Source organism: Chiroxiphia lanceolata, chromosome 8 (assembly GCF_009829145.1).
Source record: "Chiroxiphia lanceolata isolate bChiLan1 chromosome 8, bChiLan1.pri, whole genome shotgun sequence".
Classification (NCBI taxonomy): Eukaryota; Metazoa; Chordata; class Aves; order Passeriformes; family Pipridae; genus Chiroxiphia; species Chiroxiphia lanceolata.
In genome coordinates, this window is record NC_045644.1 from 4680287 (window position 1) to 4694799 (window position 14513).

The 14513-nt window shown below is 40.5% G+C and overlaps 1 protein-coding gene across 2 annotated transcripts in view; it reads left to right on the forward strand.

Moving 5' to 3' along the window:
- The window catches only part of DOCK1 (dedicator of cytokinesis 1), a 282369-nt gene that overhangs the window by 69362 nt on the left and 198494 nt on the right, over positions 1 to 14513 (forward strand). For both annotated transcript variants that reach the window (XM_032694686.1, XM_032694687.1), the window contains exons 24-26: positions 6546 to 6616; positions 8086 to 8192; positions 13996 to 14123. In XM_032694686.1, the coding sequence (XP_032550577.1) occupies positions 6546 to 6616; positions 8086 to 8192; positions 13996 to 14123 (306 nt within the window). The remainder of the gene's footprint in view (positions 1 to 6545; positions 6617 to 8085; positions 8193 to 13995; positions 14124 to 14513) is intronic.

Consider the following 14513-nt stretch of genomic DNA (forward strand, 5'->3'; position numbering starts at 1 on the left):
CTTTTTATCTATTCAAATATTTATGTCCTTGTGGAAGCTGAGTTGTTTCTGACTGTAGCTCAGGTCTTGAGTCACTTAATGTTTTGCATTTAAATTGCCTCTTCTTTTTTTTAATTTGAATTTTTCAAGGCTTCAAAATAAAAGCTTTCCTAAAAAGAAAACTCTCTGAATTGTACAAGGATTTAAGGTTGTAAAGCACAAAACAGAGACTGGGAATTTGTACATCTTTTAGGATTATGGATGTTCAAAAATCCTTAGGGGAGAATTTATGGGGGTACATGTGAATATATATATGTATATATATTAAAAAATATATATATATAAAAAACCAAACATTGTTAAAGGGTTATTTTAAATTTGAGTGGTACTATTTCAACTATGTATTTTTATAATAAATAGGCAAAATTCCATGTATTTTTGGAATGTGATTTGAAAATCTCTTCTGGCACTTTACTACCATTTATGCCTCTTACTTCTTTTACGTCTTATAGACTCAAAAATGTTGAAATTAGAATGTTGAGGTGCAAGAATGACTAAACCCCACTTTCCTCCCAGGCTATAAAGGCAGCAATAATCAGTCCTGTAGGTTTGAATGTGAGAAGGTGGAATGGTATAAATGACAGTGTTCAAAACAGCACTGAGTTTGGGATTTGTAGTTAAATAGTTATAATTATTTGGGGTTTTTTGGTGTGTCCCTCAGTGCTGGCTGCAGTGGGGACAGGCATTTCAGGGCTGCCTTTTACACCTGTTTTTTTAAGATGTTCAGTTTTCCAAAGTGGAGAGGGAAATTCCCACAGTGATCCGAGCTGACAGAGGTTTTGGTTGTCCTCTAAATAAAATTTTCCTTGCATGCTGAGTGGGAGAGAGCTGCAGTTACAGCTTGGGAAGGAGAGATTACACTTGGTTTTTTCAAACACCAGTTTGATTTTAAGAGTTCCTTGCTGAACTGAGATGTGCAGCAGTTGGGATGTGCATGTATTTTTAACGGTTCCAAATGTAAGGAGCCTTCCTGGGTTTATTCCTGTTTTCTGCTAATTGGTGCGTGATAATTATTCCTTAACTTTTTCCTGTTGGAGCATGAGCTCAGCTTAAGCCTGTTCAGGATGACTGGGAAGACACAGGCTGGGAGCTGCTTTAGTTCTTGGAATGATTTGATGGAGTGGGTGTGTGTGTTTTGGGGGTATGAAATGATCCTGTGTGTGACCATGAAGAGCTGGGCTGGAAGGTGATACCGTTTCACTAAAGGGAATTCTCTTGTGTGGGTTTTTTGGGGTTTTTTTTTGCATAACTTTTGTCACTTTTAACACATTTCTCAGTATCCACACTCTACTTTTCCCTATTCTAGTATTGAACATTTATTCCTAAAAAGTATTTAAATGAAGACAGAGAAATACCTCACAAGCTTCTGAGGTACCTGGGAAGAAAACAAGAGACTGCAGGGCTTTTACAGTGGGTTGGATACTTAATAATCATCATTAAAAATTAGTTGAAGAATAAAATACAATCATGGACTGAGTTTTATGTGTCTTTTAGAACCTTTTTGGGGAAGCACTTCTAGAAGAGATTTACTTGTGATCATGCTTTGGGCTGTTTTACACTGAATTCTGTGCCAAAGGTGCTGGTTGGGAATGAATAACTGGGATGAAAACTGTTTCATTTGTGGAATAACTGCTGGGGACTGGGGCAATTCAAAAATATATTTATGTGTCCCTGGATATTGTTTCATCCTGCTGCTGACTGGCTTTATTTGGCTTTAATAGATTTGAGTTTAATAGAAGAGCATCATGTGTAGAGAGCAGGTGCTTTGTGTTGAATGACACAAAAGATGACAATTAACATTAAAATAATGTTCAAATGGAGTCTGGTAAAACAAATTTATTGCTTTGTCAAACAAAAGAGTTCTTAAGAATACACTGCATTTGGCAGAGATGTTATGCTTAATTTTGAGACGAGGCATGTGCTGGTGGAAATGAATGACTTTGGAAAATGACAGTTTTAAATGAAGTGTTTTGGCTTTTATGGGGTACAAAGAGAGGAACATAAACCCCAGACAAAACCTGGAGTGTATTTTTTTAGAATACATTTTGTTTCATCCTTTGCAAATGTTATTTGTTCAATCTAATGACAACCTTAAGTTACTATTACTGTTTTTTTAAACAACTACTGCCAAGAAGCTTTTGTGACTGTTTTTTGTCGTTCCTTTTATACATATTTTTGATATTCCAATAAATAAATGAAGCTTACTCTTATTTTCCATAGTTAATATCTGCAAGTGTCGAAGTGGAGGGTTTTGAGTTGGTTTTTTTTTCCCCCTCTCAAAAAAAATTGCAAAAAAAAAATTCATTTCAGAATAAAGATAAATGAGATCAATTTTGAGTCATAGGAACTCCTCAAACTTTTAGGTCTGAGCCATGTGCTGGTTTTCCTCTTGGTTGATCCCATTCTTTACCCATTTTTGTCTCATTAAACCTGGCTGGAACTGAACTATCAACAAGAGCTGTGGCCAGTACAGTGGACCCTTCACTGGTGTTCAGAGGGACCACTGCTGGGAATAAAACTTCCATTGCACTTGATCTTATTTATTCTGGAATTCTTAACGTGTCTGAAGGGTTTTTTTCTCCCAGCTAATGTTTAGAAACAGCCCATCACCGACTTTGTTCCTTCAGCGCAAATGTTATTTCACTGCCAGCCCTGAAGGAGTCTGGGAAAACACAATTAGCCCTTAAGTCATTATAAACCCATCAATGAATTTATCTTAAAGGTTGCAAAGGGTGGCTGCTCCACTTTGAGAGGTGGTTGTGATGATTTAAGGAATAAGTCGCAGTTATTCCGTGCAATGATTAAAACCTGGGAGTTATCATCCTCTGGATTGGCTGTGCAGGGAACTGTGGCCATCAATTATTGCTTAATTTATTCTGTTTAAGGCAAAGCTTTGACTTTTGTGGCCCTTATAATTTTCACTTGGTGAGTTTTATTTCTTGGCACACTTAATTGGCTTTTTTTTTAGTTTAGGAGGGGATCCTCGAGGCACTGCACTCATGGACTGAGCACTTCCATAGGCTGTGCTGGCAGCTGCTTTTAATGGTTCTTTGCATATGGATCTACTTTGGCTGGATATAACTCCCTTTATACACAGATATGACATGCGTAAAGGAGAAATTAATGGATAATTTGTGAGTGTATGGTCGGGAGAGGGAGAAATCAGGGATGAGACACAACATGGAAGAGCACTCTGGGTTTGCTACAGGCTGCCATGTCCTTGCTGGTGTCGTGCAGAGCCACGTGAATCACATCCTGGGAAGAAAAATCAAATTCCAACAACACCCCACAGTCAATAGAACACTGAGTGTACAAAGGAATTTAACTCAAGGAAAACATATCCATTATTCATACAATGCCCTGTCTCGTCCTGCTTTCTCTCCTTTTCATCCTTCCCCTTTGCTGCTTTATTTGTGTGCTTTGTAGTAGCGAAAATTAATGATTTTGTAACTCGATAAGGGTGGTAATAATTTGTCACTTGTTTTCCACAAAGAGAGAAGCCCCTTCAGGCAGTAAAATTTTTATTGCAGCCCAGCTTGAAACTGTGTGTAATTATTGACTGTGTGTGTGAGACTGAGGTTTCCAGCTTTGTGTGTTCGTCTTGTGTGATCACAGGGAAATTACTGCAAAAACCTGTTTGATTAAAAATTAAGATTCTCTGTTATTGTGTTTTTTCTAATGCTGTTTGGAATATTCAAATTCAGGCATCGCTGTGTAACTCTGAAGTGAAGATTTTGTCTTAGTTTGTCATGTACTTCTTGCAGAAAAGAGGAAATTTGAACCTCAGTCCAGTGCTGATCAAGAGTGGAAAGCAATTAATTTAAGTGGGGAAAAAACCCAACCAAAGTACAACAAAACAGATGCTCATTTGCTTTCTCTTGATGTTATTTGAGAAGGCAAGAACAGGGTTTTTTTATGTGCTGAATTTCATATTCCTCATTTCTGCATTCCAGTATCCTGGGAATAACCAGCATTGCCATTGAGCTGCTCCTAATAAAAAAAATCATCTTTCAGCTGCAGCTGTAACAGAGTAAAATCTTCATTGAGAGCTGCTCTTTCCATGATTTAATACCAACAAAAAGGTATTTTTAGGAGCCCTTTGGATTAGACAGACAAAGGTTTAATCATGGAGCTGCAGAGCCTCGTTGTCTGATCATCTTGTCATATAATTGAGCCAGTTTAGGTGGCAAATAAGGGAATATACTTCCACAATTTTCTTTAAATGCTAAGAATTAAACTTTGATTGGTTTGTCCAGAAAGTAGAACTGAGGTTGCTTCTAATTGTTGTAACTACAGGATGTTGCAAATAGTGTTTTACCCACCATCCATCAAAGTGTTAATTTTTACGCCTCTGCCGGCGCGGTGTGAAATTTTAATTCATGATTATAAAATGCAAGCTCGAAATTTCAATTCAGGATTATAAAATGCGAGCTCCCTTTTAGGATGTGTTACTAAACATTTATTGCTACATGCATTTGAATGATAAGCAAATAAAGCCCCGGCGCTGAGTGAGCTTTATAACTGGTCATTAGAGCCCTCATCCATCACAACACATGAGCCTGCACATAATGGCCCCATTTGCATAATTACAGTTCTGAGCCTGATTTGGGAGCGTGGAAGGAGTCCTTTAAGCATACGTGGGAATGTTTGATCAGCAAGCCTGACAGTTTCTATGGACTAGGAAGAGGAATGGGAGCGCTTGGAAATTTGAAGCCCAACCCAGCGACAGGTTGGGTTCGCGCTTTGAGAAGTGGTCACAAGCCTTGCTGGCTGCTTGAAGTTCTCAAACAATTGACTTCTTGCATTCAAGAACTGTAGAATTTGGTTTAAAATTACTGGGGTTGTGGCAGGAAAATGTTATTTCAAGACAAGTGGTTTTTTATGTACGAGGCGACACTCCTTGAGTCTGTTTCCTCATGACTGTTATACCTGTAGTAAGTACTGATCAGAGAATTTGTCTGTCCCCAGACTGAGGTGTAAAGTATAATCACTTGTCACAGAGAATCCCAGAGAATCCAAGAGTGGCTTGAGTTGGAAGGGACCTTAAAGACCATCCAGTCCACCCCCTACTGTGGGCAGGAACACCTTTTACTAGCCCAGGTTGCTCCAAGCCCCATCCACCTGGCCTTGGACACTTCCAGGGATGGGGCAGCCACAGCTTCTCTTGGCAACCTGTGCCAGGGCCTCCCCACCCTCACACCCAAAAAATTGCTTCCCAATATTCCATCTAACCCTGTCCTCTGGCAGTGGGAAGCCATTGCCCCTTGTCCTGTCGCTTCAGGCCCCCCATGTCCCCAGTCTCTCTCCAGCTCTCCTGGATCCCCTTTAGGCCCTGGAAGGGACTCTCAGGTCTCCCTGGAACCTTCTCTTCTCCAGGAGAACCCCCCCAGCTCTCCCAGCCTGGCTCCAGAGCAGAGGGGCTCCAGCCCTTGGATCATCTCTATGGCCTCCTCTGGCCCCTGTGTAAGGAATGAATCATTCCCCCTTTTGAGGCAAAAATACATCTTTAATCAAACTGTTTGATTTTTATCAACCAAATACAAAGGTTATTGTATAAGTCTGGCTGTTGTGGTTTATATTTGAATTACTGTGGGCTTTTTCTTAGTCTGGTGCTCAGTGCACACAAGAACTTGAGGAAAGTCACTAAAAATATAAAGAAACACACCCCCCCCCCAACTTCATCTCTTTGAAATGATTGTGCAGACTAAGTGATTTTTATCTGGAATATTACTGGAGGTTTATTCACTATTCTTTAACCCAAAGTGCATTCTGACATACTTGCATGAAATTGCTGGGCAGGAGTTTTTAACTGCTGGATTTTTACTCTTGGTGCTTGTAAGACAATGTTTACTCTAGGAATAAATAAATACTGACTAATTGTTCCTAAAACATGGAAAGGCAAAATGAATTAAAATTACTACGAAGAGTTAAAATATTAAGCATCTCTTTGCATCTTCTGAATTCTTTGTGAAATTCTGTGGTGTGAAATGGAGGGGCAGCTGCAAGTTCAAGGGGAAAATTAGGAAGAGCTGCAGTTCCATGAGTGGCTACCAAAAATTTTCTGCAGGGAAAGATGATAATTATGCCTTTTTGCTTAGTTTTTAAGTAGTGGAGTGAAAATTAAACCCAAATAACTGCAACCTGGCTGGTGAGGAGAGTGGGAAGGTGCCAGACAGGAGATGGGAATAAAGGGATTAGAGAACTAAAAGGTATCTGTAACATGTTGGAAGGAGCTTTTAAGTCCCTAATTTTGGTATAACTTGTCAGTTTTCCCAGTTTACAAACCTTTCATGGCTCTTCTTTTAAATCTGTTAAACTTAAGAGTTTAATTTTCATTGATTTTTCAGTTTAACTGATTTACCCCCAAGAATATGCTTGAGGCCAAACCACAAGGGTTCAATGAAACCAAAGCAACCTACTCATACGTGGATTCTCTTCTTGCAGTTTCCATCCCTTTAAAAGACATTAATTTCAGTCTTTTTTTAATTTCTTTTTGTTTTTTTTAGGGGGCAGCACTTAAATACTTGCCAGCTATTGTCAACGATGTGAAATTAGTGTTTGATCCAAAGGAGCTCAGGTGAGTGGAGTTCATTAAATCTGAATTTCATACAGATCTTTATTTTTCTAATATATATTTAAATCTCTCTCTGTATAATACAGTCATCTGAGAAATTTTATTACTTTGGTTTTATACCCTATTTTTTTTCCTTACAAATAATTATAGGGCTACAAAAAGAATCTTTTTTTAAAGTATGACATCAAGGTTTGACAAATGTCTGAGGAACTTTGCAGTACAATATGACATAGCAAGAATTATCAATCAGGCAACTTCCATCAAAACTCTTAAGCTGCCACTATGAAGCTTCACTTTTTCAAGTATAAATTTAATGTAAATAATATAATAATAAATAATTCAGTCCATTCTGTTGCTGGATCAGTGTTTCAGTAGCTCATAAACACAGAAATGTTGTTGGTAAATAGAAAGGATAATCAGATGTTTAATTAAAAAAAATGGAGAAACCAAATAAAAGCTCTTATTTCAGGAGAACTTTTAACTTTAAGAGATAAAAATAGTTTATCTTTCATGTGCTATTACAAGGCATTTGAATTGAATAAAACCCTTTTTTAGCTTAATTTGATTGCACAAACCCTTCTGCATATTGTCTGGTTTTATTTCTGTGGGCTGATATGTCAAAATGAGGAAAATAAAGGTAAAATAGAAATGAAATAGATAAGTATAATCTCAGTCTAACATTTCAGTGGCATAAGGAACCTGGCATTTAGATTCTTTTTACCTGTCAACTGTGTTACATGTCCATTTATACCTCCTCTGGGCCTGGGAAGTACATTTTTATGGAGTTTCTGGACTAACTTTGGTTTGTGATAGCAAAAGTACGGGGAAAATAGACCAAATGAAAATACCAGGACTTTGCCTGTTTTACCCCAAACTACAGTTTTTCTGTGCTATTACAAATCCAAATTACAGGTAAATACTGAGAGGATTTAAATTGAGATTGAATTAGAAGTGAAGGCTTAACAGGAAAACCAAAAACCCCAAGATTTTAGGAAGGGATGCAAAATTACTGAAGAGTCTTCTCTATGTTACATGGGAGCTCAGCTGATAAGTGTGATGTTACCTTATCTATTAAAATGTGTGTGCCCCTGGGTTTTATTTACTTATTTATTTTTGTTGTTGGTAGCTTGTAAGATGAACTGTCACTTTTTAATTTTTGGTGTGTATAACCATGGATGTGAGGATTGAGGGCAAGCAGAGACAATGAAAGTTAGAAATCTGAAACGTGGGAGAAGGGTGTAAAACGGAGATAGAAGGGAGGGGGCAGAAGAAAAGGCATCAAAACCCAAACAAATGTGCTGAAGGCAATTCATGTTTCTCTGACTTTCCTGTCAAACTCTTCTACATCTCAAAAACACTGAGTTTGCTTGTTCAAAAATATGAAGTTGTGTATCTTGTCCTTTGCTACTGGATGTTTTTTATGTATTTTTTGAGAGAGCTTAATGTGTTTTTCCTTTTCCCTGTGTGTGCAGCAAGCTCTTCACTGAGTTCATCCTCAATGTCCCCGTGAGCCGACTGACCATCCAGAAGCTCTACTGCCTGATTGAGATTGTCCACAGCGACCTCTTCACACAGCACGGTGAGTGGGGCCCGTGTCACCACCAATCCATGGCTTTATTCAGTGTCCCCAGACCTCTACTCGTGCTGCTTTGGCCTTCCTGCCATCACAGTGGGGTGTGGAACACGTTAAGGGTGTTCCATTAGAAGGACAGGAGTTAAAATCGTGGAATCCCAGAATGGTTTGGGTTGGAAGGACCTTAAAGCCCATCCAGTTCCACCCCCTGCCATGGGCAGGGACACCTTCCACTGGAGCAGGTTGCTCCAAGCCCCATCCAGCCTGAACGTGAGGAAATGCCAATTGACACTGTGGGTTACAGATCATAAAAGAACTGAAAGCAGAAACTTGGAATTTGTTATTTTAAAAGGGCACCAAATAACCATGTCCTTGGCCTCTGTTGTAACTTTAACTGCCGTGGGTTTCATCAAAACTATTAATTCAGCTTTTGTGCTCAGTGAAGTTCTGTGGGGGAAATGGAGGTTTTTGATGTGCTTTCTGTCTGAAACATCATGTTCTCCCTTGAAGCTGTTCCCTGACTGAAGTAAAGCAACACATAAACCTTTCAGAGTGTGCTGTTCATCCGTGTTTTATTATTTTCTCCATCCATGCTTTGTTATTTTCTGCTTTTCGATTAGTGGGCTGGTGAAAGATAAGTTCAAGCACTTGTCCTGCAGATTTCCTCATTTAGGGTGAAACCTTTTATTCTTTTTTCTACCTGAGTGCAGATACCTCACCAAGTGTTTGTGTGCTGTCAACGGGAGTTAATGAGGGAGCAAATGGGCGTTGGTTCAGTGAGAAAGGAGATTTGAAGGGATGCTTTGATGAGGAAAGCTGGGACCACATGATGCAAAATGCTGATAAACTTTTCTGATTCCAGTGTAAAGAAATATTCTTGGTGGTTTAGCTTTGTACTGGGCTTATACCAGATCAAGTGGTGATGAGGTAAGAATGAAGCTGAAAACCAGAGTCTGCCAATTGTCACCACGTACTTGTTGCTTGAGAGTATAGAAATTTGGGAGAAACAGCAGGTCCAAACTTGATCTTCACTTTGGAGATCTTTTGAAATTATTCAACCCATAAATGGGGCTGGATTTGCAGAATAAAGCAGAGGAATGCAGATGGGTTTGCTGCTCTCATAGCCTGGGTAGAATGGCACTGATGTTTCCAAGACTGCATTAATGTTTGCTCTTGCAGATCTGCACATCAGTGTTATTCCTTTGATTCATTAATTCTCAGCTCTCTCTCTGTGTAGTAATTTTCCCTTCTCCTGACTGTTCTTAGGTTGCAGTGATTTTTGGGGCAGAAATCAGTAATAAAAGGTATCATTCTTTACTGTCTTGGGTAGGAGAAAATTGAGATAACCAAGATAAACTGAGAAGTTATGACTATAGAACACACTCCTAAGAAAGGCACATCATGGATTTACCACTCTAATCTCTGACTTCCCTTATTCAACCAGTTTAATTTTGAGGTGGAAGAGGTTGTGTGTGGCTGCTTTGTGTTTTTAACCTGACTCACACTCAGCTGTTGAGGGTGCAGTGAATGGTGTAGTCCAACATTATTGAGCTCCTGAGAAATTTAGATGAATCTGTTTTAACAGGAAGGTGATTAATCTGAACTCAGGCCAGGTTTGCTGACAGAGCAGAGCTGTTTAATGGCTATTAGATCTTATCAGGAGGCTCCTGACAGGGGTTTTCCTGTCACTGCCTGTTAAAAACTTCTTAAATCTGATGTACTTCAGTTGGGTTGTGATGGGGATTCCAGGCACATCTATTAACCCAAACCATTCTGGGATTCCATGATTCTCGTGGATGTATGGGGGTTTTTGTGTGTCAATAAACAAATTATTTTCTTAAAAGCTTCTCTTGCCACTGGTATCATGGAATCAGACTGGTTTGGGTTGGGAGGACCTTAAAGCCCATCTCATTCCATCCCTTGCCATGGGCAGGGACACCTTCCACTGTCCCAGGTTGCTCCAAGCCCCATCCAACCTGGTCTTGAACACTTCCAGGGATGGGGCAGACACAACTTCTCTGGGCAACCTGTGCCAGGGCCTCCTCACAGGAAAGGATTTCTTCCCAGTATCCCATCCAACCCTGCCCTCTGGCAGTGGGAAGCCATTCCTCCTTTTCCTGTCCCTCTATCCCTTGTCCAAAGTGCCTCTCCAGCTCTCTTGGAGCCCCTTTAGGCACTGGAAGGGGCTCTCAGGTCTCCCTGGATCCTTCTCTTCTCCAGGTGAACACCCCCAGCTTTCCCAGCCTTTCCTCATAGCAGAGTGGCTCCAGCCCTCTGATCTTCTCATGGTAATTCATCATCATGGTCCTTCTCTCCAGAGCTCATGTCTGAAGAGCCACTTGTGCTGGGCACCTTTCATAAACGCTAAAATTCACTTGAAAATAAATTAACCCCCTTAGCCACAGCCCTTTTTAAATTTAGCTTCTTTTTTCCCTTGCTCTGTGGGTTGAGTTCATGACTAAAATGCAGTTGACTCCCTCTCCTCCTTCCCATTGATTCAGGAATTTCAAACTGATAGGGAATACTTCCATATAAGTAGTCAACTAATCCTGTATCCTGTTGTGGAAATGAGATTTTCTTTTCTAAAAGCAATATGCTCTACAGGATTGTGGAATTGATGGAGAGCTGGCAAATGTACAGAAAATTTCATCAGTAGATTTCTGATGGAGAAAAATACTCTAATTCTGTATTTTGAGAGGTCAGAGGAGACTTATTTGTGTCTCCAGAGGAGTTAAAATCCAGAAATATGTGAATTTGTGAAGCTTGGAGGATTTGGGGGTGAGAGGGGTGGGTGTGTGAAAGTTTGCTAAAGGATCAGGCTTGAAGATGTTGAGTGATGGATGATTCAGTGTGAAATCTGAGGAGTTTGGGACCTTGGATGAGAATGGACTATGGTGCTGTGGTTTGTGTATCTTTTAAAAAAAGATGTAAAATACAGTTTTAAAATTTATGTATCTATATTTATAAACATAAATATGAATATGTAGTAGTTATATAAAACAATTACGTTTCCATATAGAAGTAAATACATGTATAACTAGGTGATATTTATCCCTACCACAATTAATAGCATATAAAATAACAATATAAATGAGTGTGGAACAGTTTTATAATAACCTAATGCATATTTTCAGTTCTACACATGTAAGTGCTCATGGTTGGGAGTTAAAGTGTCTTATCCTTGCAAACATCAAGATTTTGGATTATGTAAATAGTGATTTGTCTGATTTGTTTTGTCCTATAGAGTTGTTTGGATTCTCTGCTGCTTTGTTTTCCAAATGACTTCCAGCTGATTACCAAGTGAGCTGTGGAGCTGCTGTTGTCTGAAAAAGAAAATCTAGGGATTTCTCCATGAGGAAGTTTAGTCTATTAAATATTGGTAGGCAGCAGATAGCATTTATAAGAGTTCTTATTGTTTAATTATGACCAAAATTACATCTCTATTTCCATGCTGTGTAGTGGAAATGAAGTTACTGAGCACTGGTTTAATTTCTTTGGCCACTAAATGAACCATAAAATAAAGAATCTCCAAAAGAGATGCTTTTCAATTGACACAAATTTATTGCATGTATTTACCTTCAGCACAGTTCCTGTGTCACTGCTTCAGTGAAGTCTTTGCTTGGGTGCTCCTATGTTGATAATTCCTCCTGAGCATCCTTTTTATGAAGATTAATATTTGATTCCCAATGCCCATTTCCCTGACATTAATCACCACGGGTTGGACTTGTGCAATGGAACAGATATGGAATTATTGTTGTCTGTAATCACTGTGCATCACACTCGGGAGCTGCCTCCAGAGCTGCCTTGAGAGCAGGAGAAGGATGTTCTGGATTATACATTTATCAAGGTTGCCCATTAATCAGGGCTGGAAGGGGGTTGTGACAGGCAGGCTGATGCCTGCCTTTCCTCCTCTGGACTTCCAAGTAATCAACATACAGTTGATCAACTCAATGATTTATAGAACAGTTCGTAGCAAAGATGCACTGAAAATCTCATGTTCCCCCCCCCCCCCCCAGGGGCTATTTCCATAGCACTGGATTGGTTCAAAAATCAGAGCATCATGTAATTGTTTGGGTTGGAAGGAACCTTAAAGACCCTCCAGTTCCCCCCTGTTCCACTATCCCACGTTGCTCCATGTCCTGTTCAACCTGGCCTTGGACACTTCCACAGATGGGGCAGCCACAGCTTCTCTGGGCAACCTTATTTCTTATCTGCCCAGATGCTGAGTATCATGAAACTACATTTTGATTTTAGGCCTGGCTTTCCCATTGGCAATATTTATTCCTTTTTCCCTACTTCATAGTAAGCTCCATATCAGTGTTTTCTCCTTACAATAAAAGTTCCACTGGTAATTTGAGTGCCATGTTATCTTCAGAAAGATTTCACAGATTTGGTGCTTTCAGGGTCCTCTGGCTGTTGGTTTTGTTGGTTTGCGGCTTTGTTGGTTTGTTCTTAAAAAGGATTTCATAGAATCATAGAATTGGTTAGGTTGGAAAAGACCTTTAGGATCATCAAGTCCAACTGTCAACCAGCCCCACCACTGTGTTCACCGCTAACCCATGTCCCCAACTGCCATATCCACATGGCTTTTAAATCCCTCCAGAGCTGGACACTCCACCCCTGCCCTAGGCAGCTCTACCAGGATTGGACAACCCTTTCCAGAAAGGAATTTTCCCTAATATCCAACCTGACCCTCCCCTGGCCCAGCTTGAGGCCATTTCCTTTTGTCCTGTCCCTTGTTCTCTGGGAGCAGAGCCCAACACCCCCCCCCCGGCTCCCCCCTCCTGTCAGGGAGTTGCAGAGAGTGAGAAGGTCCCCCCTGAGCCTCCTTTTCTCCAGGCTGAGCCCCCCTCAGCTCCCTCAGCTGCTCTTCCTCAGACTTGGATCTTTCTCTCAAATGCCCAGCACACCTTGACCCTTGGTTTTATTCCCGTTTTATAACCAGCAGGTGCTCCCAGGTGGATGCTGAGGAAGGCAGAGATGGGAACTGAGGAGCCTTGTCAAGTCCACTCAAGGGAACTGATTGTTTGTGTGGGTTGTGTAACTCCAGACAAAGCACTGTGACAAATCAATTAGTGTTCCCTTTCTCAGAAATTCAATCTGAATCCCTCCCCCATTGATCAGGGCTGACTCCAGGCAGTCCAGCTCAGAGGTGACACAGCTGCAGCTCTGCCTTCTTCATGCTGCAGATATTAAATTGATCTTTACCCTCTCTACTAGTGGGGCTTAGCAGGGACATGAAACACTCTCAAACCTCTAATTAGGGGCCTTTTAGGTTACTAAAGATTGATTCACCTCTCAGGCTTTGCCAAAAGCATGTTCTGTGCAACAGGACACTGAAGTTCTTCCTCTCCCCTTCCCCTCCCCTGCTCTGTGGAGTTTTGCTTAATTTGCTCTTTTCTTTCCGTGTCAGTCCAAGACTAAGGGAACAGCTTAGACTGAGGTTTTACGAGTACAGAGGTACAAGGTTGAGATCACTGAACCAGGCCATTCCTTGGGTTGACATTTATATGGGTAATTAGTAATTAATTTAGACTTGGTGATTCCTGGTATGTAAGAACAATCTGAGTACGTGAGGAAGGAAGGGGATATTTTGTGGATAGGAGTGAGTGGTCAAAGGCTGGAGGAGTTCAGAGGCAGAAGTTTCTAAGGTGAAGTGAGGTTTTGGTTGAAAAGCAGGTGGCTGGAAATCTGGAATTTACCTTCTTTTTCCTGATTTTTGTGTCTTACATAAGCACTGTAAGACAACTCTCTGCAACTCTCTGGAGTTACAGAAAGCTGTGTATGTAACCTCCTGTTTTGTGTGCAGACTGCAGGGAAATCTTGCTGCCAACCATGACAGACCAGCTCAAGTATCACTTGGAAAGACAAGAAGATTTGGAGGCTTGTTGCCAGTTGCTGAGTAACATCCTGGAAGTGCTGTACAAGAAAGACGTGGTGAGTATTGCACAGTTCTGTGATGATCAGCACTTCAGTGATCTCAGTAAGATGAATTGAGCAGGTAGCTCCTGATGACTTGGATTTTATTTTTATTTTTTAAACATACCCCCCCTCAAGCAGTCTCTTCTAGCTCTTTTATGTATCCAGGGATGAGGATGTGCAGTGTGACATCTCACACGACACATCCAATACAGCACTGCCTGTTTCTGAGGCACATACAGTACAGCTTTTCTGGTTAGACAGTGAGTAAATAGGTATTTTTAGGAGCTCAGCCTTCCCCTTACGTGGTGTGTGGCCTCTGCCAGGTGGAAAACGTTTTGTTTTGGTGTTTTGTTTTTGTATTCCCCCATGAGCATTTTGGGAAATGTGCTTTGAGATGTATTGTTC